This window comes from Leptodactylus fuscus, chromosome 9 (genome assembly GCF_031893055.1).
Source record: "Leptodactylus fuscus isolate aLepFus1 chromosome 9, aLepFus1.hap2, whole genome shotgun sequence".
Lineage (NCBI taxonomy): Eukaryota > Metazoa > Chordata > Amphibia > Anura > Leptodactylidae > Leptodactylus > Leptodactylus fuscus.
Window position 1 is genome coordinate 39461107 of NC_134273.1, and position 26253 is coordinate 39487359.

At 40.3% G+C, this 26253-nt stretch overlaps 2 protein-coding genes across 6 annotated transcripts in view; one reads left to right on the forward strand and one right to left on the reverse strand.

Annotated features, from left to right (window-relative positions):
• CENPP (centromere protein P) overlaps window positions 1-26253 on the reverse strand; it is a 193562-nt gene that overhangs the window by 86609 nt on the left and 80700 nt on the right. The window lies entirely within an intron of this gene.
• ASPN (asporin) lies at window positions 580-24665 on the forward strand. Its single transcript, XM_075286860.1, has 8 exons — window positions 580-802; window positions 10468-10761; window positions 14229-14341; window positions 15467-15680; window positions 19233-19343; window positions 19833-19926; window positions 20905-21043; window positions 22355-24665. The coding sequence occupies exons 2-8, from the start codon at window positions 10491-10493 to the stop codon at window positions 22550-22552; spliced, it is 1140 nt and encodes a 379-aa protein (XP_075142961.1). The 5' UTR covers window positions 580-802; window positions 10468-10490; the 3' UTR covers window positions 22553-24665.

Consider the following 26253-nt stretch of genomic DNA (forward strand, 5'->3'; position numbering starts at 1 on the left):
TTTGCTCCTCCTTGAGACTACCCACCTGACAGTAGAGCCTAATTAGTACATCAGGCACCAAAACTAAGTGCACTGATTGCTCAGAAGCTGTGGGGGCTAGAGAAAAATTTTCAAGTGTGCCAAAGCCAAAAGCAGCGACACCTATTGAAAAATGCAAAGAACTGGAACTGGTGGAGGTGATGAAAGGTCCTCTTTAACACAAGAATTTAGCTAGCAACAGACTGACTTCATAATCTATTAAATGAAACTGACATATATGTTCAATAACCTATATGCTGTTATTATATTAGAAAATGAAACTTCATCTTTTAGCATCATATTAACAAAATATTATTTTAAGAGAAAAAAATAATGGACTATGGAAGTCTAAAATAAACCTACACAGATAATCTAAAACATCTTAAATGTAACTCATACTGCTGCAACTACAGATAGCAGACAGGTCTATGAATGGGCTCCCTGTATTCGAGATGGCAGGATGCCACACACTTTTCAACCTTAGGTCTGACATCGTCTCGTAGTGGACGTCTAGAGTTAAAGAGATTTTGGCTTTGGTACAGGCAGTGATGAAAAACACATGAGTGGTAACAAGTCTTCTTAATATCTGTCTTCAGTACTAAGATGGGATAATCTGAAGAAGCAGTTGACTCAAGTATCATCCTCGGTGCCAACAGGATCATGTATTTTAGAATGTGCTCCTGATTACAATACAGATACATTCTCTGCTTGTACAACATAAGCTACTGGATATTACCTGCTCAGGTGGATTACAAATAAGAGGAAATCTCTAAATCTAAGAAAGGTATGTGATTTCTTTATATGCATGTGATATTAGGCTGAGCTGCAGATGTATGTAATATTAGCTGCATGTTTAGGATGTGTACAGATTTTGGGGGAATATACCATGTAGAAAAGGAGTTAGTCTGACAATAAAAGATGCTAGTATAATCTATTATTCTAACTTAATATTGTACCAAAATGTTTGTAATACTAAAGAAGGGTTGAATACAGAAGTGTCCCATTGTGTTGTATGATGCTCTATCCCTAGTATAGCATCCTTCTTAGTACAGTATATTACACAGTAGCACACACTGATGTTTGGTCAGTAGTTATATGTCAATAGCTATATGTCAGTAGTTATATGTCAATAGCTATATGTCAGTAGTTATATGTCAGTAGCTATATGTCAACATCAATTTTCAAGTTAAAAAATTAAATTCTAAAGTTTCCAAATTTCCAAAGTTAAAAGTGACATCATTTGGTAAGAATGTCCAGGATATGTTTGTATATGCTGCTAAGTGCTGAACGGACTACTTATTTTTTACCAGCCAATTCATTTAGTTTACCAGATAACAAAGCAATTGTTAATGGAATTACTTCTAAAATAACTACATTGTTGCCCAAAAAGTTTCTAAATAGCACAAAACTGATTATGTGAGATACACAATAATGTGAATTTGAATGTGCAAACTGCTATAATTCTACATTACATGGGGATATACGAAAATTTAGTCACAAAGGAAGAATATAATGAGTATTGGTCAACAAAAATACATTATAATATTTGGTCTGAGATGTGTGAGAACAGGCTTGTCTTTTTGCAGCCAATTTTAGTAAAAGTGGCCATAACCATTGGACTTATATCGGTTGATCATCTAATGTGTATAAAATTTACTTTCTTCTTAAAAAGAGACTAGTTACCATCAAATATGTGGCAGAAACTTATCTGTTCTTCTCACCGAAAATATGTTCAGGCAGGCATGTAAATGCGGAATTCATTGAGAATAGCTGTTGGCCAACTACTGAAATTTCCTGGCCTCCTTAAAGGGAAACTGTCAGCAGGAATTGGCAGCCTAATGCAGCCACTTATGGTCCATTGTTTCTGCACTCTGTAGAAAGATGTTTTATTCTATGTGTTAATTACTTTTTCTTATAAAGTCAAGGGGGTGGAAAGCCAGCAGATAAAGTCAGGCTCTCCATATCCCCAAATGCTCCCATAGGATACCAGAAGTGTGGTTCTAGGTTTTTTTTAATGCTGAAAGTCTAACAGCTTAAAGTGACTCCTCCTGTTCGGCCTCAGCTTCCCTGCATTATACAAGAGTGCATCCTTACATACACCTAGAGAAAGCAGAGTACAGAGGGGGGAAAAACGTGCATGATTTTACAAATAAGAAACAAAACTCATGAAGAGTATATTAACAAAATGGATTAAACGCTGCCAGAAAAATCTAAAAGTTGTTTGACAGTTTAGTTACGCTATAAAGAAAAAATAAAGAGAACTGACAGAATACTCCAGTATCCATATATAAAGAGATGCGCCATAGGCATCTGTCACAGCTCTGTTATAAAGGAAGCCATGATGCCAGTGCAAGCCAAGTCTATCACTTGCATTATATTGGCGTTCTTGCCATTCATTTTCCAGTTAACATGAAGTAAATGCTCTAAAAGCTGAATATAGTTCCTATTTTTATAACACTATGCAGTTGAGTCAGAGATCAGATTAGTGGTAAATCAGAAATGCTCTTCATCTGGCAGATAAAATATGATCCGTGGGATCATATGTTCATTGAAAATAGCCAGCTCATCCAATATAGCATCATGAACACTCAAATGATATGTCACTGTTTCCTAGAGACATGATGGCTGCTATCCTCTGACGGGATGCCAATATGGGGAAATAAACCATCTCAAATTATAAACATCCTTCCAAAATTTACCAGGACACCAAATATATTAAATATTTTTGTAAACTTTCAAGATAAATGTTCATTTAAGTCACTATAATGGCATGTAGGTCAGAGATTCCCATTCAGGATTCCCTGGTTTCCCAGACAAGCAGGTATTACCATTACTCTTAACCTGGCCATACACAGTAGATGCATGTTGGCCAGTTATTTTCACTCTCTCCTTATATTTGACTTCAGTGATGATAAGGATCGGGTAGTTGGATTTCAGCTGCCAAATCCTTCAGTTCAAAGGAGATAATCCGCTACTTTTTTCTCCGTCCTCTTCATGCAACATGCACAGCTTTCAGCATAATTGTTGGCCAACATTTATCTTATGACGATGGCTAAAATTACAGTACAGCCTTGTCAGCCATAATGTAGAAACAGACAAGAGCTCTTTAAGGGGCGCTATCATTGGGAAAGGCATTTTTAGCTAAGCACATCCTTGCATTGCCTTTAGAAAGTCTATTCCACACCTACCTTTTGTATGTAAATTGCCTCAGTAGTTTTTGAATAAGTCAGTTTTTATTCATGTGCTAATTAGCCATGTAGAAGGCTAACTAGCACATGACTAAAAACTGACTTATTCAAAAACTACTGAGGCAATTTACATACAAAAGCTAGGTGTGAAATATCCTTTCTAAAGTTTATACAAGTATGTGCATAGCTAAAAATGACTTTTCCCAGTGATAGAGCCCCTTTAAATACTTAACCTTATTCCAAAAAATTTTTGGGGAACGTACAGCAGTAGAGGTTATCCAGAAGTAAAAACTATTTCCAGGGAGTCTTAGTAACATGGTTGGGAATCACTGAGGAGGTTTAGCTAACGAAAAAGAAACATGGCATAATGCATGCCAAAATTCTGGCACAAAGTGAGCAGGTGGTGTAAAATTAGACAAAGGTGTCTAAGAATTCAACAGATTTATCATCCGCTTTGAGCCATGTGGATGAAATGTGGACCCGAATGGAAACCCTATCCACTTAAAAAGTGGTTACCTGTAGACCCCATAAACTATAATGGAAGTCCGCCAGATTTTCGCCCGAAAACTGCGGAGTGAAAATTCCAGCTTGTAAGACTTTTCTCTCTGCATATTTTAAGCGGATAGGGGATGAAGTCCACAAAGCTAACGTGCTCAGCTCTTTCTGTGTGTGACCACATCTGTATTCAGTCCTCACCTGGATGCAGTAGTCAGCAGCTGCCTGACCAAGCGGGATCTGCATCAATGGACAACCATTCTGGGACCCAAATCTTTCACACATTTACCACATAATCACAGGATACGGTCCATGCTAAAATTATTGGCCTATATTGTCAAGTCACTTGATAAGTTTAAATATGGTGAGTAGTGAGGTCATAGGTACATAATATGAAACATAATAAGAACTATATTGAATCTCAGGCTTCCAGATTGGTCCCAACACCAGGTCATGTGATCAGAACCAGGACCCTGCCCCTCCTCCTCTTTGTGTTTTAGGTTTTTATATGGGGGCTGGTAGACTCTGTCATTGTAATAGTAAAGACAGCCCCCCATGTAAACGTAATACTGCTGAAAGGAGGGTGGTGGAGGAGGAAGAAGATTCCGAGTGCTAGATCTGATCACGTGACCTTATGTCGGAATCAGTTCAGAAAGCCAGAGGTTCAACCCAATTAATGATGAGTCAGCTAAAGAAAACGTGACTCATATTCAGGATTCTTTTGAAATGTACTGTACTGTACTTGAGTATAAGCCGACCCGAATATAAGCAGAGACCCCTAATTTTACCACAAAAAACTGGGAAAACTTATTGACTCGAGTATAAGTCGAGGGCGGGAAATCCACCATTGCAGATAAAAAGTCTGGTCATGTGCATTGCAGCTTAGTAGCAGCAGTTAACCCCATCATGTCCCTCACATTAACCCCCTGTGTGCCTCACATAAGAGTTACTGATATGTGGGACATATGGAGATAATAATTAGGTATCTCCATAGTTAAGGTCCTTCATATGTACCCTCATGTGACTCACATATTAGTAGCCCTTATATGGGGCACACAGGGGTTAATATGAGGGACATGATGGGGGTAACTGTTATTAATGTGAGGCACATGGAGTTACTGAAACTAAATTAATAACCCCAAATGCCTGACATTAATAGGCAGAGTAACTAAAGGAAGGTCCCTGTGTGTGTCACTTTACTGTAGCTTCCTCTCCTCCATACAACAGACATCTTCCATAAGACACAATGAATCCTGGCCACTCATCTGCAGGGTAGATGCTAAATCCTAGTGTGCTAAAGGACCTCTGATGACGTCATGACCATGTGATCGGACTCTGGTGTGGGCGGAGCTACTAGGATTTAGACTCAACCTTATCTGCAGATGTTACATACCAGTGGCTACAGGACCTTTGATGACATCACAGTCACGTGACCTCATGACAAGCCAATCACAGAGCAGTAGCACTAAAGGACCTCCCCCTTCCAGTTTTCTGTGCTCCGTGGACCCTGACTCGTGTATAAGCCAAGGAGAGCTTTTTCAGCATGAAATATGTGCTGAAAAAGTCGGCTTATACTTGAGTATATACGGTATCCTGAATACCTAATGTACTCATTGTAACAATGGCAGTTAGGGGTTGTCTTATTAAATACAATTTATTCCACAGGATGTCAGATCGCTAGGTGTCCAAATGCAGAGTCCCCATCGATGAGGATAATTGAGGGGATGAAATTCCTTATGCTTCCTCTAAATGAATGAAGCATCAGTGCGCTTGCGTGAGTAGTGCTCCATTTACTGCCATGGGATAGCTAGCACTCTAATATCTGGCAGCCCAATAGAAAGTGAATGGAGGGCCAGTCAGGCAAGCGCATTGGTGCTTCACTCAGTTGGAGGAAGCATGGTGGACTTTCAGTCACGCTCCTCATTGCTGCAAGGCAACCCCAATAAAGTTAAATGTTAAAGTGTTGGTTATACGGGTCCAACACAACTATAGTATATCACTTTCATAATGTATAAAGTACTCATGATTAAAATTAAGCTTGTTAAACCCAAAGGACATATCCTTAAAAGTTAACTAATCTTGTGAAAATCACACAACCTGGCAGTTTGACTCTGGTATTTATATACTGGGAGTTTATTGCCTCATATTGCCCTATTTTAAAGCCTCATTGGAGTCAATTTTGGTGCTTCGGTTGCCTGCGCAGTTCTTCAGTTAAGTAGAGGATGTACACCGCAGCTTCACTGTGCAATACCATGGTGTACCCTTCTGGCTTCAGTGAAGATCTACGCAAGTGAGGGGAGTAGAGTGTCAGGACGAGTATAAAGCTTATGTATTCTTATTCTGGACACATATGACTTTACAACAGGGAGATTTGGGACACTAAACCTCTGGTCCATAAGGACCTGTAGGTAGTTTAGTGTTCTGCATTACCCTGACAGATTCCCTTTCTGTAAGATTCAGAAGAGATGCACAGTCCTTAACAGTATAAGTAAAGATATCATTAAAAAGACCACAAGTCAAAGTTGCAATGCGTGAGAAAAGCTAGTTGGAAAAAAAATCTTCCAAAAACTGGAATGAAGAAGGTGGAACCAGATGTTATAAGCAAATGGGACGTGTAGATTGAACACAGAATAATGATCCCCAAGTGTTCATACTTGTAGCTGTATGTAATTCATATAGTTCCATTCTGCGGTATGTTTGTGGTCTTTGTCAAAAACCAGAAATGGTTAGTTTGGGTTAAGACAAGTCATTCTTTTGGAGTTTGTGGATTTATAAACACATAGATGGCGCCTGAGGAACTTACTTTTCTGTCTAAAAATGTAATTTGGGCTCTATTTCCCTACCCCATGATACCACAACAAGCTGAGAAAACCATCAAGCTGTACTGTTAAGCGGACAGAAAGCTAAAATGAATAAAAATGCTTCTAACTGGGCAGTGAATTGTTTGTATGTAATTTGATCAGAAATCCTTTACATTATTAATTTATAAGGCATCAATATAACTTTATGAAAATATTTTTTGACTTTATTAAAAAGAATAAGGTGGAAGGGGCTGATTTTACCAACTTCAGCATAGCATCTGCCTAGGAGGGAGCCACAGCCCTTACAACTTTACAGCTGATCACTGTGTGGATTGACATTTCCAGTGCACTTCCGGTTTGTTAGATAAGGCAGAAATTATATATTTTATTGATGGAGGACATATGGGAAAACAAGGATGGTGGAATGGCTGGGGAAGAGAGGTATCTGAGAGCTGCCAGGAGACATTTGGTAGGTGATTATGTAATCCTGTGATTCACAGGAAGCCCTTCACACTGAGGAAATGGACTTCCTTTCTACAAAGGAGAGCAAACTCCAGGATGGTAGTTACCACTGACATCACATTACCCTGTTGCCCATAATGAAAAGGGTCAAAATGTATGGATGCTGAACAGGGGTGACACAAATTACCACTGCTATAATATGACTGCTGAGTTAGCATTCTATCCAAAAACCCCTTGCAGATCTAAAATTGATAGCCTATCCCAAGGACAGGCCATCAATATTATACTGTACAGTGGATAATCTCCTTAAATAGTCTGAGTTGGTTCTATGTTGTTGTTAACTTTACAGCAATATCAGCATTATACCATTCCAAGGCTCCCACAAAGAAAATCTATAATTCAAACTGTATGAAGCCAAAATACATTTGCTATATAAAGCCACTTTAATCACATTATAGATCAGGTATTTCCATCTGCAGCCCACAAGAACACATAAAACATTTCAAGCCGTTATTGAGAAAACAATTAAAATCAGGTCATTATGTTTTAATGGGATCCTTCCAGCAAGCATAACTTTATAACATACAGATGGTTGGTTTTGTGAATTCTTGGATAGCACCTTTTACTGGTTTAATTTCTAAAGCAAATATTTTCTCACAGTTGCATTACATCAATGGTTTTGTGCATGTAACTTTCTTCTCTGCAATACATTTACTTATAAAATGGTTCAAGTCTCCCAAGATGAATACTGTTTGGCCAACATTCTTCTTGAGAAACTAGTAACTATTTGGATTGTGCTAAATGCTATCTGACAGAGTCACATAGCACAATCCATGCCAATAACACTGTTACATAATCTGCAAGTATTACATTGCTTTTATTTGCAAGGCAATAAATACTCTAAACATAAGATCATGGAAAAAAAATATAACTCAGAAATAAATTTTCCAAATATATGAAAAGTGACAAAAGAATCATGAATCTAACCATATTTGAAGCGTATCTCCAGTTCTAAACAACTTTTCATACACGAATAGTGCATTTAAATATAAGACACTGTAATATATTTTATTAAGGAGATCTATTTCCATCCCTATTTATTAAACTGTTCTCCTGCTCCTTATCTTCAGTCTTACTGCTTGGTTACATTATATCCCTCTCCTATTCAGCCTTACACATAGAGCTCTATGGAGGGGGAGGAACACCTGATTTATTGTCTCATTCTATGTACTAGCAGCCTCTTATGTACAACTTAGCAGTGCTAAAAAGCAAGGAACAGCAGAGTGTAACAGAAGCAAAAGCTGGTCTTCGTATGCCATGCATTTTATGGTGAAAAAGTAATCAAAATTTTAAAGGGGCTCTATCAGCAAAATCATGCTGATAGAGCCCCACATATGCGTGAATAGCCTTTAAAAAGGCTATTCAGGCACCGTAAATGTTATATTAAACTACCCCCTCCCCCATTTTAAAATAAAACCCTAAAAAAGAATGTGATCTACTTACGCATCGTGCATGCTGGGCGGGCATTCAGGGTGCGCCGTCTTCTTCATCCACGCCTCTTCTTCCTCCGATGTCCTCGGGTGCCGTCCTCCTCCGGCGCTCGCGAACTGACATTGATATAAAAAATTGGCCTGGGCACATGCGCAGCAGCCGTAGTAGAAGCCGCATGCTACTGCGCATGCGCCCAGGCCATTTTTTTTATATCAATGTCAGTTCGCGAGCGCCGGAGGAGGACGGCACCCGAGGACATCGGAGGAAGAAGAGGCGTGGATGAAGATGAAGACGCACCCTGAATGCCCGCCCAGCGTGCACGATGCGTAAGTAAATCACATTCTTTTTTAGGGTTTTATTTTAAAACGGGGGGGGGGGGGGGGGGGGTAGTTTAATATAGCTTTTATGGTGCCTGAATAGCCTTTTTAAAGGCTATTCACGCATATGTGGGGCTCTGTCAGCATGATTTTGCTGATAGCGCCCCTTTAAAATCAAAGTTAAGATAAAGTTAAGTTAAATTAAAGTTAAGATCATCCATTGTGGTAATATTATTCATTTTCTCAAATGTATCTCATATATAACATGGGTCCTTTAAAATCGTCTTAACCACAAACAATCCTAGTTACGCTAGGTTCACACTAGTGCCCAGAGTCTGTTCTGAGCTTTCCGTCTTCTGCATGCAGAAGACGGAAACCTGTCAGTCTGGGTCCGGCCATTAGTGCCGGTGAGCATTTTATACTCTCCGCTGCAAAACAGTTTTTTTTTTTTTTTTAAACCAGACACAGAGTACTGCATGTCCGACTCTGTGTCCGATTTTAAAAAATCAGTTTTGTGGCGGAGAGCATAAAACGCTCACCGGCGCTCACGGCTTGACATCTTTCAAACCCATTCAAATGAATGGGTGAGAGAGTCCTGCAGGTTTCCGTCTCCTGCTCAGTTTTGTGCAGGAAACGGAAACCTGCATGAACGGAGACCGGGCGCAGATGTGACCGAGCCCTAATATTTGTGCATATGTGTAATCTCCACGACCAGACTACAAAGCAACCATATTTATACTGATCCTTCACTTATTCATTACCCCACAGTCACAGATAGTAGTAGTGGAGTACATGAGTATATATGTACATGACTACACACAGAATCAAATTACCAAGGCTTTCTTTTCTAGTTAATAACAATAGACTTATATAATGATTAAATTCGCATGGAGGAATTCACATGCTACAATCGGCTACAACAAAAAGGCTACTTCCTTTTCAATGGACACACACGCTTATTTTTCCACTGGCTGAAAATCAGCTACAACAAAGAAGCCTCCTGCCCAATTTTCAGGTGTATTCTGTCCAAACTTCCCAATGAACTGAATGGGGGTAAGAAAATGGTCTCCCAACAGCAGGAAAATTTCCATGGTGGATTCTGCTGCAGAATCTGCCATGTGCACTCACCCCAAGTCTGCAGTCATGGGGTAAACACAAAATAGAAGGATTAACCAAAAACAAAACAAAACAAAAATCTATGTGCAAAGTTGTTCTGTTGATCCATTTTGCATAAAAGCTTCTAAGGGCTAGTTCACACGGGGACATGGACGCTGATTTTGACAGCGGATTTCGCGGCCAAATCAGCGTCCATACAATGTCCACACTATGTGAACTGCGGTCGCGGCTTTCACCTCCGCTGTCGGCTCAAATGAATGAGCCGACATGGAGGGCGCTGCGGCTGGGCGGAAGCCGCGGCTCATCGCGAGCGGCTTCCGCCCGAAAGATAGGTCATGTCGCTTCTTTTTCTGCTAGCGAGCTAGCAGAAAGAAAAAAGCGAGCAGTTCACATAGGGATACATTGTATGGACGCTGATTTGGCCGCGAAATCCGCTGTCAAAAACAGCGTCCATGTCCCTGTGTGAACTAGCCCTAAAACAGTATAAGACCTGCTTTAAACATTAGATACGGTATAACCTTATAGTTTGTATTTTTCTTTTATAACCAATAAGTAAGAAGATTGTGATTTCTATTACAGGATCTGGATTTTAAGACGCCAACATGAAGGAATGTGTGCTTTTCTACTTTCTGGCTCTGTGCTCTGCCAAGCCATTTGTATTACCTCCAAAGTACATGGCACTAACAGACCTCATGCTGAATGACATGGATGATGATGACGATGATGACGACGATGATGATGATGACAAAAATTCACTATTTCCATTCAAAAGGAACATACCACTTCGACCCACACCGCCTCCGTTTGACATGTTCCCAGTATGTCCGTTTGGATGTCAGTGTTATTTAAAGGTGGTGCAGTGCTCTGACCTGGGTGAGGCCACAAGAAGATTTCATTGAAGAATAACAGAGTTGTTCCCCTGAGAATATGAACTTTTTGTATTCTCTCTTTTATATCATTTATACAAAAACGTTCTGTATAATTCTAAAACTAGTCAGAATTGTCATTGAATAGTCTGAAGACTTGGTTGCAATCATTATGTGACGTGTAACCGCATAAAGATTGTCAATCAGTTTTTACAGAAACCAATCTGGCAACATTAGAAATAATAGGGGGTGTGGAGAGACCCTGGGATCACATTGGGTGGTATGTGCAGATGTGAGAAAGAGACTTGTGCACAGATCCAATTCTAGTTAATAGAATCTGTACACAAAGCTATTCAGGCATTGCACACGTCACAGTGTTGTCAGTTCCAAAAAGAGAAGGAAATAATGGTGACACTAAACACTCTGAGCAAAACACTTAGGCCCATATTTACTATTGTGTAGGGCTTCGCAATTCATCGAAAAATGACTAAAACCAACTGTCAATCTGGCTAGCCAATGTGATTTTGTGAATGTCAGTTTTTTTCGGTTCGGTTATTACATTATTGGCGAGCCTTTACCTTCACCAGACTACCTGCAGTTTTGTTTGAAAGGAAAACATCCAAGCCGGAACTGCTATTATTATATTCTGGGGTCTCTTCAGAACCCAGGGTATAGTTAGTGGAGGTCCAAGGAAGGTGAGTAAATATAAAAAAAATTCTGTTTCTCACCTCCCCTTAGCTCTGGTGCTTGTCTTTGTTCTCTTCCAGCCTCCTGTTATTGGGCCTCAGCGACCATGTGGGGTCATTATGCAAAGACACAAGCGTGGCAACGTCAGTCACACTTGGGTCACAACACCACATTGGGCCTCAACAGTCCCTGACATTCAGAAGGCCAGAAGAGGAAATAGAGCGTCTCTGAACCCCAGGAGACGGGAGTGAGGGCGAATTCATACTTGCGCCCGATCTCCGCTTTGGGGGTTTCCGTCTTCTGCCCGAGAAACCGGACAGGTGACGGAACCCGGGAAGCCAGTGTCTGCCCGTGAGCGTCTTCTGGTCTCCGCGGCGAAACCGTTCTTTTTTTAACTGGATACAAAGTCCTACATGTCCAACTTTGTGTCCGATTAAAAAAAAAAAACGCCCTCACACAGTTTTTTATGTATGATCTCCTTCCTTGGGTCTCCGCTTATTATGCCTTGTATAATAGCAGTTGCAGTTCAGATGTGCTCAGTCCAAATAAATCCACCAGGCGAACCTTGGGTGAAAGGAATCTCACAACGTTCATCCAATTCATACTCCTACTTGAAAAGGGCCATGTTTTAAAGTAGCATGGCCTAAACAATTACCACTAATTATAATTGAGTTAAAATGCCAGATTGCATTGAGATTTTTATTTCACCCAGCCTTAGGCTGCCTTCATACGGAGTTTACGCTCCGCTCATTCAGACACGTAAACACACGTCAAAGTGACCGCTGTAAAACACAATCCCATCGACTTCAATGTGTGCCGCTCTTATGCGCGCTACACATTGAAATCAATGGGTTTAAAAGCCTCCCATTGATTTCAATGTGTAGCACGCGTAAGAGCGGCACACATTGAAGTCTATGGGATTGTGTTTTATAGCAGGCACTTTGACATGTGTTTACGTGTCTGAATGAGCGGAGCGTAAACTCCGTGTGAAGGCTCCCTTATTCTGGAGTAAACGTGGCGCATGGTGTTTTTTTTAAACCCGTTCATTGGTTATGGCCCCTGATAGGTTATATGTATATTAGCTCTTATTCTTCAAGTGGGTGGTAACCATTTATTTTCACATAAAAGCACCATAACAAAAGGTTACTCCTCATTTAGAAAACAGAGGTAATTTTCATATAAACTTCCAAGGGCCATATATTTTTTTTTTTCAGTTCAAGAAAACCACAAACTCTTTTCCAGAACACTGAAAAAACATAGCAGTGGCACATACAAAGCAAAAAGCATACAATAAGGAGAAAACCAATAATAAGTGTCTCTGGCTCCAACATAGAGAGACAGATAAACAAAAGACAGTAAACCCTCAACCTCCCCCAATTGCTCCCATCCAGAAGTAGCATTCTGAAAAGAACAGCTAAATCACCATTTGATAGCCCTTTACTATAACCACAAGAGAGGCGAGTATTTTTCATAGTGGGGGTAAGGATGATTATACAGTGTTAGCAAGAAGACTACATCAAAACAGATGGCGAAGAAAAGAATCCATCTCAGAAGTGCCCTAGACACATCTTTTGACTGTGTGGACCGCTTTCACCGACGCTAATACATTCTATCTTTTAATAGGTACTGCTCACTGATTCTGACACAGGTAGAATTTTTCTATATTGCTGTTAGTTTCAGCAAAACTTTGCATTTTACTGTCAGGTGGGCGGTCCTGAGCTGGAGCAGTAAGACAGGGACCACCCACCTGAGAGAAGAGAGTATAACTGTGCTGAAACTAGCAGCAATAATTGATCAGGAATGACAGGTGGCTAGAGAATAAGTGGAGTACATCTACTGAAGGATGCAAAGAGTTGAAGTTGGTGGAGGTGAGGAAAGGTCCACTTTAAAGGGATTCTATAATTTAAAAAAATCAATTTTTAATTAAAAGCATGTTGAAAAAACCTTTAGAAAGGCTATTCTTCTCATACCTTTATTTTTCAGGCCCGAGCCTCTGTTTTTGAGTTTTGTCTTCTTTCTTCATTATACAAATTGGTCTTCAGAAAGTACAGGCTTGTCATAGGTTTCAGCACTGCTCTTCTTGTGCTGACGTGTCTCTGTAACGTTAGCCCCCGCCAAGCGGGTCTTCGAGTTCCAAATCCTGCGCATGCTCAGTTAGCTCTGTCATTTCACGATGGACAGAGCCGAATTCACATGTCCAGTCGGCCATTTTGATGTGGCCTCTTACACGAGCGCACGTCTAAAGGCTATTCTGACGTGCTTTTAATTAAAAATCAAATTTTTTTTTTAATGATAGAATCCCTTTAAAGATGCTTCTCACTGTAAAATACTCCTTGCGCCTATGTACAGTGATCCATAAAAGCCTGTTTATTTCAGTAGGTCGGTTTTCACTTTCACAGAAGGGAGGCAGCATTAGTAGTTAATAGGGGTTCCCAGGACTTTTATATCGATAACCTATTAAGGACAGGTCATCAATATAAGATCGTGGGGGTCAGATGCCTTTTCTAAAAATAAGGCCCATGTTGGACCCAATAGCTTATCCATGTCTAACCTTTGTCACTTTCTCATAAGAAATGTCAAAATACCACATAACATAAGACTGGTAATACTTTGTAAGTCAATAGATCTGTACAGTATAATATTTGTTAGGCTGCTTTTGGTCAGTGATTGAGAGTCAAAATCAGGAGTGGAGACTACACGGAGATCAGGTATAATAGAAATATTTGAACCTGCAATGCATTTCTCATTTCTATATAGTAACATGTATTTTCTCTGTACATATAATAGGTTTGTCATCAATACCTGCCAAAATTCCACCGGACACGAAGTTATTAGATCTTCAGAACAATAAAATAAAAGAGATTAAGGAAAAGGATCTACAAGGTCTTAAAGCTCTTTCGGCAAGTTATTCACTTCATTATTACCTTGATTTTTTTTTTTTAACACTTTAACACTGACTTTATAGCACTTCGCAAACCTCTCAAAAAAGTATCTCTGCTGGGACTCTGTTCACACTTACAATGCAGCTGCCATGACTGTGACCAATATTAATTAATAGTATTAATATTAATTGATCCAAACATATACGACTCCCAGATCCCAAACAGTAAATGATATTGTCCCCACCGATTCTCTGCAGTTCTGTAGAAACCTTGAAGACACAAAAGGGGTTAAACCCTTTCTGATCTGTCCCATTTTGGATGGTATTCAGATGAGGCAGCATGACTTAGTCATGGGAGTGGGATTAATGTTTTTTGTACTGCTGCAGAGAAAAAAGAGAATGGAGGAACCTACTCTAGCCAGTTGTCTTACAGGACAGTGATGAGAAGGAGATGAATAAGGAATGTCTTGCTGGGATTGTTGTTTTTTATTTTTTTTATGTTTATGTTTACTATTAATTTAAAATTATGGCTCAGCAAGCTAATGCCGGTGTGAACAGCGCCTTAATGAACCATGATTAAGGGGTTGTCCATGATCCAAATTATTTTTTAAATCAGGCTGGGGAAGGTGAACAAAAACATACTTACCTTTCCCCGTATGTTCCGATGCTTCCCAGCAGTCTGGTCTTGCTGCTTTGCTGTTTTGTTTTGCTGGAAGTCCTCGCTGGCTGTGACATCTTGTGTCCTTCGCTGAGCGGCATTAGAGGTTACGTCTGGCGAGAACTTCCATAGAAAGAAAACAGCGGAGCTGAAGGACTGGACCATGCTGGGGGAAAGCAGAGAACTATGAACAGGTGAGTATGTTTATCCCCCCTTTAAGCTTTCAGAGTCAAACATTCCACAAGTTTCAATTAACTGTGAAGATGGCGTTCATATTGTTGTGAGTATACCCCTGTCATTCTAGGAATGACTCGGACCCAGCTCCTCAACCCATAACTTCTTCCATGTCAGTTTTCCCAATGCTGTATATTTTAATCCAGTTATAGTTTGACTAAAAAAACCAAAAACGTAATGTGCATTTTCTATACACATCACTTGCAATCTTGAAAGCAATTACTTTATAACTTGTACTTATTATTTATCTAGGCCTTGTTTCTCAATAACAATAAGCTATACAAAGTTCACCCAAAAGCCTTCCAGTCAACAAGCAAGTTGCGGAGACTCTACCTGTCCCACAATCAGCTCACAGAAATTCCAGCCAACCTTCCAAAATCCTTGGCAGAGTTAAGAATTCATGACAACAAAGTTAAAAAAGTACAAAAGGATTCCTTTAAAGGCATGGCGTCCTTACACGTTTTAGGTAGGTGTGACTCCAGGGGATATGATTCATTGGAAGCATGTCACGGAATTTCAAGACTTTGCAGGATTATCTCACATTTTATGGCAAGCTTGTAACAACCATTGTTCCTGCAGGTATTTGTTAGACGCATCATTCTTCAATTATTTGCAGATACACAATGTAAAACATTTTGCATTAATTCAGAGCAATTACAGACATGTGTCTAAGAATCTAGACTTAACTGTTCTAACCTTAGACAGAAGCCTAAAATGGACTATTTATTCTCATATGCCTATGACTTATACTTAATCTCAAAATATGTACACCGATCAATGCTGTCAGTGCTCAAACCAAAGTGTGTAGAAAGCCCATGTGGCCCATGGTGACCAATGACAGTGTTACTGCTACTGACTGTGGCCACTGGTCTCTGCGGTTGGACAAGGCTATAGACATGGCGTAAATGTGGGATTGGATCACTGTGTGAGCTCACTCGAAAACCTTTCACGGTGAAATGAACAACATTGATTATCTTGAGACAATGGCAAATGTCAAGGGTGGGATATATGGTGTTATTTAATTTAACAAGTAAGTAGTCAGTTTATAAAGACCTTGTGTTGGAAGTAAGATACAATGGTCAAGGGTAAGGATCAACTTTGAAAAGAGTGAAATTATGATGACTAGAGGATTGGGTAGGAGAAGCCCAAAAACGGCAGGTCTGGGGACGGTGGAGTGTTCCCAGTAACGCTAGGTTCACACCTGCGTTCGGCACTCTGTTCTGTAGTTTCCGTCTTCCGCATGCAAGAAGACGGAAACCACAGACTGGGTCCGGCCGTGAGCGTTTTATGCTCTCCGCCACAAAACAGTTTTTTAAATCTGCACACAGAGTACTGTATGTCCGACTCTGTTCGGATTAAAAAAAAAAAAAAAAAATGGTTTTGCGGCGGAGAGCATAAAACGCTCACGGCCGGACAGCTTTCTCACCCATTCAAATGAGTCCTGCAGGTTTCCTTCTCCTGCCTCTGTTTTGTGCAGGAAACAGAAACCTGCAGAACAGAGACCGGGTGCAGATATGAACGAGCTCTAAGAAGTGGTTAGAACTGACCAAAATTGGTCAGAAAAAGGACAACTGTTTAATGAACAACAGGGTTATGGGGTCACTGATGTGCAAAGGGAGCAAAGGCTAGCCCACCTGGTTTATCCCACAGAAAAGCAAATGTAGCATGTGCTCATGTGAACAACAGAACTGGATCAGGGAACAATGGAAAATGATGGCCTGATGTGATGAATTACTTCTTCTTTGACATCATATGCATAGTTAGTCGCACATCCTTCAGGAAGAGATGCTATCAGGATCACCTCTTAGAAGAAGGCAAGCCAGGGAGGCAGTGTCATGCTCTGGTTTATGTCCTGCAAAAATTGTTCAGGAAAGGTTTAAATAAGAGGAGTTTAAGATTTGACTTGGCTTAAAAAATTCCCCAGATCTCCCCAGATGTGGGATCATCTTAAAAATCAAGTCTGTTCTATGGAGGCCTCTGATCAACACCCAGGACTTATAAGATCTGCCACTAACGCCTTGGTGCCAATGAAATGAAGCTGGCTGCAGTTGTTTCTCCGCTGACTCCTCTGGAAGTATCACTGATATATTCCTTGCCTAAGTCAAATGTTCCCATTAGTATTCATCCAAATGGAGCAGCAACTGATGGTTATATGCAGTGGCGTAACTAGGAATGGCGGGGCCCCGTGGCGAACTTTTGACATTGGCCCCCCTGACCAACACCTACGACCTCGACTGACCCCCTCCTCCGCATTCCTGCACGCTCTATTATGTCCTTTAGTGGCCCCTGCACACAGTATTATGTCCCTTAGTGGCCCCTGCACTCAGTATTATGTCCCTCACTGGCCCCTGCACACAGTATTATGCCCCATAGTGGCCCCTGCACACAGTATTATGTCCCTTAGTGGCCCTTGCACACAGTATTATGTCCCTTAGTGGCCCCTGCACACAGTATTGTGTCCCTTATTGGCCCCTGCACACAGTATTGTGTCCCTTATTGGCCCCTGCACACAGTATTGTGTCCCTCAGTGGCCCCTGCACACAGTATTATGTCCCTTAGTGGCCCCTGCACACAGTATTGTGTCCCTCAGTGGCCCCTGCACACAGTATTATGTCCCTCAGTGGCCCCTGCACACAGTATTATGTCCCTTAGTGGCCCCTGCACACAGTATTGTGTCCCTCAGTGGCCCCTGCACACAGTATTATGTCCCTCAGTGGCCACTGCATACAGTATTGTGTCCCTTATTGGCCCCTGCACACAGTATTATGTCCCTCAGTGGCCCCTGCACACAGTATTATGTCCCTTAGTGGCCCATGCACACAGTATTTGTACCCCATAGTGGTCCCTGCACACAGTATTATGCCCCCTGTGGACACCCATAAATAATAATTATACTCTGGGGTCTTTTCAGACCCCAGAGTATAATAATCGGAGACCCGGGGCAATAAAACCACTGTTTCTTACCTGTCCCCCCCCCCCCCGGCTCCTATGCTGTCGGCATCAGCTGTCGGCCTTCTTCAATGACGTCGGACGTCACATGACCCGGGACACAGGCAAGGGTCATGGGACATCAGAGACGTCAGACAACTAGGCCTGAGCTGAGGCCTGCCCGGATCGTGGAGAGGTAAGTAACAGTGTTTTTTATGTTTATTACCTCTCCCGGGCCTCCGATCATTATTCTCGGGGGTCTGCAAAGACCCCCGAGTATAATGATAGTCTTTGTGGGGCCCGCGGTGTCACTTACCGATCCTGGCTGGGCAGTAAGTAGGGCCCGTTACCAGCAGTGGCTGTCACCAGGCTCCCTAATGTCCCGTGCCCTGTGGCAGCTGCTTCCACTGCTACCACGGTAGTTACGCCCCTGGTTATATGTGAAGGCCAAAAAACAGCAACACAATCCAAGCTATGATGTCATAAGGTTACAGTACCTTTCTTCTATAATAGCTGAAAACAACCCAGATGATAGAAAATGGCAGCACTAACGCAAGATAAGTAATAAGAACTATTCCCCCAACATGCAATGTCACAACCCTATACAGGGTCTACTTGAAGTCTTGTAGTTATATGCTCAGTTGGGAACGGCTCTAAAAATTCCCTTTATTTGTTCCATACTTGTAACGGGGTCTCCTGTTATTTTTTATTTTCCTTCTCAATACATCTGTTCACTCCTGGGGAATATCGGCCGCCTATAGTATTCTAATTCTTACTGTCTGACCTGCACAGCAGCTGCTTGTGTACCATAGAATCTGGGCAGTGTGAACGGACACAAAGAAATATGTGACTACTAGTAGTAGACAGAATTGAGATGCTCTGAGTGGATGCTCAGTTGGGGAATGAAGAAAACACTTGGGGTTGCCAATGAGAAATTGTTATATTTTATATGAAAAATGTAATAGACTATGGGACACCCCTTTAAGAACATTACTAACAGTAGCAGCTTGTTGATAGAATCCTAAATCTGATCTAACTACACATAAATAACACAGTTCTACATATCACACTGGTAATTTATGTTTGACAGAAATGAGTGCAAATCCACTTGAAAATGAAGGAATCGAGCTAGGAGCATTTGAAGGACTGACAGTCTTCCATGTTAGGATTGCAGAAGCCAAACTGACATCCATCCCTAAAGGTTGGTAAGATTTTGCTTGATTTACGGGAGAATACCAAAGTAGAAAGATGCCAGACAGGTTTTAATAATCAGTCATTCAGCCTACATCATGGCGTCTAGCTCATAAACCAGGCTATCTAATATGACGTCTTGTTGAGGGAACTACTTTAAAAAGTTATACAAATTAGCCCTCTTTCCAGAAGGAAAATCCCCAAGCTCTAACTATTGAAAAGGCAATATCCAACCAATTATCGGGTCTTGCAATATGACTAGGATGCCAGCCAAACCAGACACTCTTCCTCAGATAACAGATTCATGTTTGATTCCTTATCAGTACAGGCACGCCAAAAAAAAAAAGAAACCCCACAATGAAGAGTTAGGCATCTGTATCAGATGTGTGTAATACCAATGTATCTACCAATAGACCCATAAATCAATGGGCATAGAAGTCTTCTGTTGGTTTATGATAGAACGTAATCTAGTATTGTCAATTTTACAATTTTGACATAGGTCTCCCATCAACAATCTACGAGCTCCATCTTGATCACAACAAAATTTCATCAGTAGAGATTGAAGATTTTATACGCTACAAGGAACTGCAGAGGTAATATATTGTTGGGATGGATAACATTAGAAATGCTCACCTTCAGGTAATACCTTGGATCGATGTTCCAATGTCTTACTGAACTTTCCTTTTATATAGTCTATCAGTGACTGAAAGTCATTACAAGGTTATTTCCATGAAATAAATGTGATTATTTTCTTATGCCATCGCAGTATGATCAGTGGTCATCCAACCTCTGGGACCATGGCTGAACCTAAAAATGAAGAGGCTGCAGCAGCAGTTTAGCCAGGCATCCCTTTCTATACTTTCCTTGGCCTGGTGTGCCAAAGTGCCAAAAAGTCCAAGCAACAATAAAGCAGCACTGCAGACCTTCCATTTATAAGGATCAGCTGAGGTTCCAGAAGCCAGCACTTTACAGAATGTGAATACACCTTTCATGTTGCCTTATAAATCTATATTTATGATGTTGGTTGATTCAGTATTGCATTTAATAGGCATTAACATAAAATTCCCTACCACTCTATAATAATACTGAAAAGTCTACGGTTTTAGAAATATTTTAACCCTTGAAATCACAATTTGGCCAATATGAAATTCACTTCAATCTCTACTCTTGCCCATTTTTCCTTCTTCCAATAATCCAACATCAAGACCCTATTGCTTACTTGCTGCCTTATTACCGTATATACTTGAGTATAAGCCGACTTTTTCAGCACATACGGCTTATACTCGAGTCAATAAGTTTTCCCAGTTTTTTGTGGTAAAATTAGGGGTCTCAGCTTATATTCGGGTCGGCTTATACTCGAGTATATACGGTATATATATATCTCACTCATTGACAGGTGCCCTTATAACAACATAGTCAATATCATTCGTTAATGTTAAATCTATTTGGTACATATTACTACATATTTTAGGGTGAGCACCCCCTGTGCATTTTTTTTATTTATTTTTTCATTTTACAAGCAAATGTTACTTCAAAATTAACCAATAATGAATCTAATATTTCTATTTTAGGCTTGGTTTAGGACATAATAAAATTAAAGAAGTTGAAAATGGGAGTCTTGCTAATATACCAAAAATAAGAGAAATTCACTTAGAAAACAACAAGTTGAAAAAGGTTCCTCCTGGAATATCTGACCTGAAATACTTGCAGGTGGGTAGTTCTACATGTTTTCTCTGAATAGATCAATACAATTTCTTAAAATAATTTTTTGGTATGAAAATTAAAGTGTTTGGGAAAATCTTAATAAACACAACAAAATATAGTTTTGTATGATTGTGGTATTGGATGAAAGGTATGAAGGATATTATATAAAATAAGCAGTTTATCATTTGACTGTACTCTTGTAAACCTTTTGGGGGAATTTATTAAGATTCCTATTTCCTACATATTCCCTATCCACCTTTCCAAAAATTCATAGCCTTTCCATAAGACAGGCCATCAATTTAAGATCGCTAGGGGTATGACTATTGGAACCTCTGCAGATTAGTTGTTTCCCGTGGCATGCACCTCCTGTCATTTTGGTGGTAGTGGTTATCGATGGTGTCATAGTCAATTCTATGGAACAATTCTGCAGCACTGATGACCACCGCTACTAAAAGTAGTTTGGGTGAGCAGTGTAGTGCCCAGCATATAAGCAATGCCGGGAGCTGGGTGCTCCAGGAAACAGACGATATGCAGGATCCTGACAGTTGGACTCTTGGCCATTCTAAAATTGGTGGCCTATCTTAAGGACAGAGCATCCATTTTGAAAGCTGGATAATCCCTTTAACTAATTATCCTGATAGAATTGTGAAAAGACTCTTGCCTCTTAATAATGTCACATCACAAGAGATCTGGTGCCTGGTAAAATTCACACCAGTTTTCAGGCATCAGTAAGTTGGACAAGTCGAGCAGTCCCAGCCCCAGCCTGCTTTGATCACCAGCCCGTTTCGTTCACTGTATTGAAAATAGCAAGCAGTGCTGAAAAGGGTGCATCTGTGATGGAAATCGGGGGCCATGTGCCAAAAAATAACCACTTCTACATCAATATTTGATGTACTCAAAGGCCAGTGGAAGACAGGTAAGGCCTCATGCACACGGGCTCTATTGGGGATAAAAGAACTGGCCCATACATTTCAATGGACCCATACACATAGCCAAAGATTTTGTGGCTCTGTGTCTGGGCCACATTTAAGAGTCACAAATACTGGAGTAGGTCATATACCTGTCTGCATTTGTGGCTTGATCCATTCAATCGAAAGAATGGGTCAGTGACACCACGGATGACACCCAAGTGTCATCCGTGGTGTTTTCACTAACCCGCAGACTGCACACGATCGTTTGTATAAAGCTTTAGGCAAAGTTTCTAAACTTGAAAAATAGAGTATATTACATTATATTATAGATATAGCCTGATATATGATGTGGATTTTGCTCATATGTATTGTATTTATGTAACATATTCCTAATCTTCTCACTTAGGTCTTGTTCCTTCACTCTAATAATATCGCAAAAGTGGACGTGAATGATTTCTGTCCCATCCCACCCAAGATAAAGAAGTCGTTGTATAGTGGAATAAGCCTTTTTGGGAATCCTGTAAAATACTGGGAAGTCCAACCTGCAACATTTCGCTGCATTCTGGGCAGAAACAGTGTGCAAATGGGGAACTACCGAAAGTAAAAACAAATGAGCTGGGCTGTCGTTCAGTCTGGTCTGGACGTAAAGTGAACCTACCACCATGCAAACGCAGGCTAATCTACAGGAAGCATGTTATAAAGAAGGATGACAAAGATTGATATATAGTTTTTTTTAGGAGAGGACTCAGTATAACTTATCATTTATATCTTTCCACTTTCTATGCCGTCTAGTTGTGGGGTGACCTGTCAGTGACGGACAACCTTCCATATACGACCATGTATGTTAGCTGTCATTCAATGATAGGACCACTCCACAACCAGATGACTATTTCTAAGCATAAAAAGTGCTAAATGAATAAAGACAAGACAGACAAAAAAAAAAGAAAGAAATACTGAATCTATTTCAGCAAAACGATATATCTGTCCGCTCAGCTCAGCCTGAACTATAACATTCTGCCTGTAGATGGCACTGCATTTTCATGGGGACAGGTTTGCTTCAAGGAATAAGCAATGGATGGAAAAGGACTGTGCCTTAGTTACGTATTTTCAGTTATGCCTGATGAACAGAAACCTTTACGGGCCAATTATGTTTACAGTGTAATTGCATGAAATCCATTTTAGTACTAAATACTTGAAATGTGGCTCACAAGAGAATTGACAATGTATAGCTCTACTTTAGCCCATTCTGTCCAGGCAAGTTAATATCAGAGTAGTAAAGCGTGTGCTATTCCAAGTGGTGCTAATTTAAACTCTGCGGCTTTCCCCCCCTTTTATCTTTGCATCAATGGCTCCCGTCATAGGCAGAATGCATCAATTAGTAAGAGCCTGCACTTCATTACAGAAGATATACATAGTCACAGCTTTCAGAACAATCAGCACATTTTGAGATGCTTCCATCAGGATATCACAAAGGCTTCTGTCAGCAGATAACAAGTAGCGTCTAGGTTCTGCTGACTGTGCCTGCGGAGTAGAATCGAGGAATTTTATGTCACCGCAGCCCTGCAGTCTTATCTACCTAAAAAGAAAAATCAGCTGACAAAAGAGCATTTGTTCATATGTTGGCCAATTGTTGATATGTTTATACTGGGGAAGGGTCTGGAACCAAAGCGTTTGTTCAACCCAATCCTTGGCCCATAAAAGATGTGCCATATGTATTGCAGTGAAACGGCATTTGAAACCAGTAATAGGACTTTCTTATAAGTCTAGCAGAATTTTGACTTCATTTGGGGCATTTTCATTATTAAACGTGTGAAAATATGTGTGGGATAAACTAGGCGGAAATCCTGGGAGATAAAGAGATTCCAGATGGACAGATTTCAACTAACCAGCCCATGATATGACATAAACATTGGCCGATCCTTCATTCAGGCTGTTAGAGAAGGGTTACAGTCAAAACAGCACGATCGCAACGTGCTCCTGTGAGAAGAGAAAGCAGCAGTTTCCATAGTACATAAGGACTGCACATTACTCAGGAGGCTCGTAGTGCACACCGTGTAGGTGTACTGCGGCTAATACCAGCACCAACAATACTCTAATACTAGCATTTACTTCTTAGAACTCAATATTCATAGTGCTTTCCTCAGTAGCTTCTACAATCAGTTCTATGGCTTATTTTATTGCTTGTCTATATTATTATAGTCTTGACACTACAGCTCTAGTCTTCTTAGTCTAGCCTGTCCATATACTGTACACAAGGCAATAAGAAACCTTCAGTATTTGTATAATCTTGGTAGAAGATCTTGCACTATGCAAAGTTAGAATGCCATTCTTCAGGTTAAAGAGTAAAATATTGTAATGAAAACTTGGGCTTTATGTGGGTGCAGCGGCATAATACCCAGCCTGCATGAAGTCTATGGAAACGCTACACATCCGCAGCAGCTTCTATTGACTTCTATAGTATTTGTATATTCAACACATTGTGGTACCATTGAGTCGAGCACAATTCACTGCATTCCTATGTGAATTTACTTTTCACAACGTAACACTCAATGTGGTTTATGGATAAAGTTGCTCTACAAGTACAGAAATTGAAATGGTTAAAGGCAAACAACCCAATCTACATAAAGCTAAGATATGCTATGTTGTACTATATCTAGTTACTGTATATTTGTTCTGTCTGAGCATAGTAAATTAAGTCTTATATATACCGTAGTCTCATACTGTTGTTTAGTAATAAAAAGGTTTTGAAAAAAACAATCTTTGGTTGTGATCTATATTATATTTTTATAAGAATAAGTCACTTCTCCTTCACTACAGTCTGTTGCTATGATCTTTCAGAGGATCAGAACAATGAACTGAAAATGGAATATAAAATGAGTATAAAGAAAGATCGAGATGGAGTCTATATTGTCAGCATTCATCTTCATTCACTATACAAATTTTTACTTTTCAGATGGAAGATAAAGTCCTGTATGCAGAATTTGATGTCTCACATTACAGTGAATGATGACTGATGCAGACAGGATGTAATCCATCTCTACCAGTCATTATAATAGCTTTCATCTTATAACAGATCAGAGCAATAGACTAAAATTAAACTGATGTGAACTTAGCCTAAGGCCCCATGCACACGACAAAGTGTGCTATTTGAAGGGTTCTGATGCTTTGTTCGGTGGAATATGGAGTGGACCCCCCCTACCCCCACTGAAATCAATGGGGAATGGAATGCATGCAGATGACACAGGCAAGTTATCTGAATGTATTCCATTGAAAAAAAAAAAAAAACCCAAACCCTCCTCAGACTGCACATTCAGTTGTGTACATAAGGCCTGTGTGATAATAAAAGGGCTCTCTTATAGGACATATGGGGGTGATCCAGAAAGGAAATGTTTGCCCCGGCAGTAACACTTGGACACTGCACATGAAGGGAACGATGGAAACAATGAGTGCAATGGGGAAGTGCTGCCGGAGAACTGATGGGCGGAGTTGGGCCACAGTTAGGGGGTGTAATATGCAGTGTAAGAGGAGGGAGGATAAGCAACACCTCCAAAGCAATTTTCGCCTACTTTGCAAATAAATAAAACTGAAATTTTCTGCTAAAAAGGGAACTGCATTGATGAATAAGAAAGGAATTTTGGAAAGTGTATTAACAGCACTATAAGCAACTCTGCTTAGCTTTATTACTATTTTCATGTTGACAGACTCCCCTTAATATGGTGTTGTCTTTGCAAGACATCCCCTTTAAATGTTATATTGCTGTATAAAGAATACATATTCTTCAGCCCTGTCACCAGATGGGCTCAATTTCTATTATAAGAATTCCATTAACCCATAACCAAAGACTTTTGGAAGCCAAGCCTTTTGTGGGAGAAGACCTATGTGCCTGGCAAGCAGGACCCTGGACCGAACAAAACCAGGAAAACATGCGCACTGCACCTAAAAGATGGCCTGCTCATACTAAAAACCAATAGCCATGATCCAAGGTAACATTTATAACCCCTAAGGCACAAAGCTAACAGATTATAGTTGCTTATGCCAGTAAGACACATGATGTGTAAACTGTATAAAAGGCCTTATTTTAGTGTTATTAAATGGAGAGGGGTGTATTCTAATAACTACAGAGTGCATTCCTTCCCTTTAGCACATGTGGAAAACATTACTTTTTGGAAGTAAAAAATTTGGGGAGGAAAATGCAGTCTGAAAATGAACTAAATTGATGTGAGCACAACAGTCCATTCATTGATAGAAAACTTAATTACATAGATTATACAATATCGCTCTACATTGATGCATACAGATGTGTTC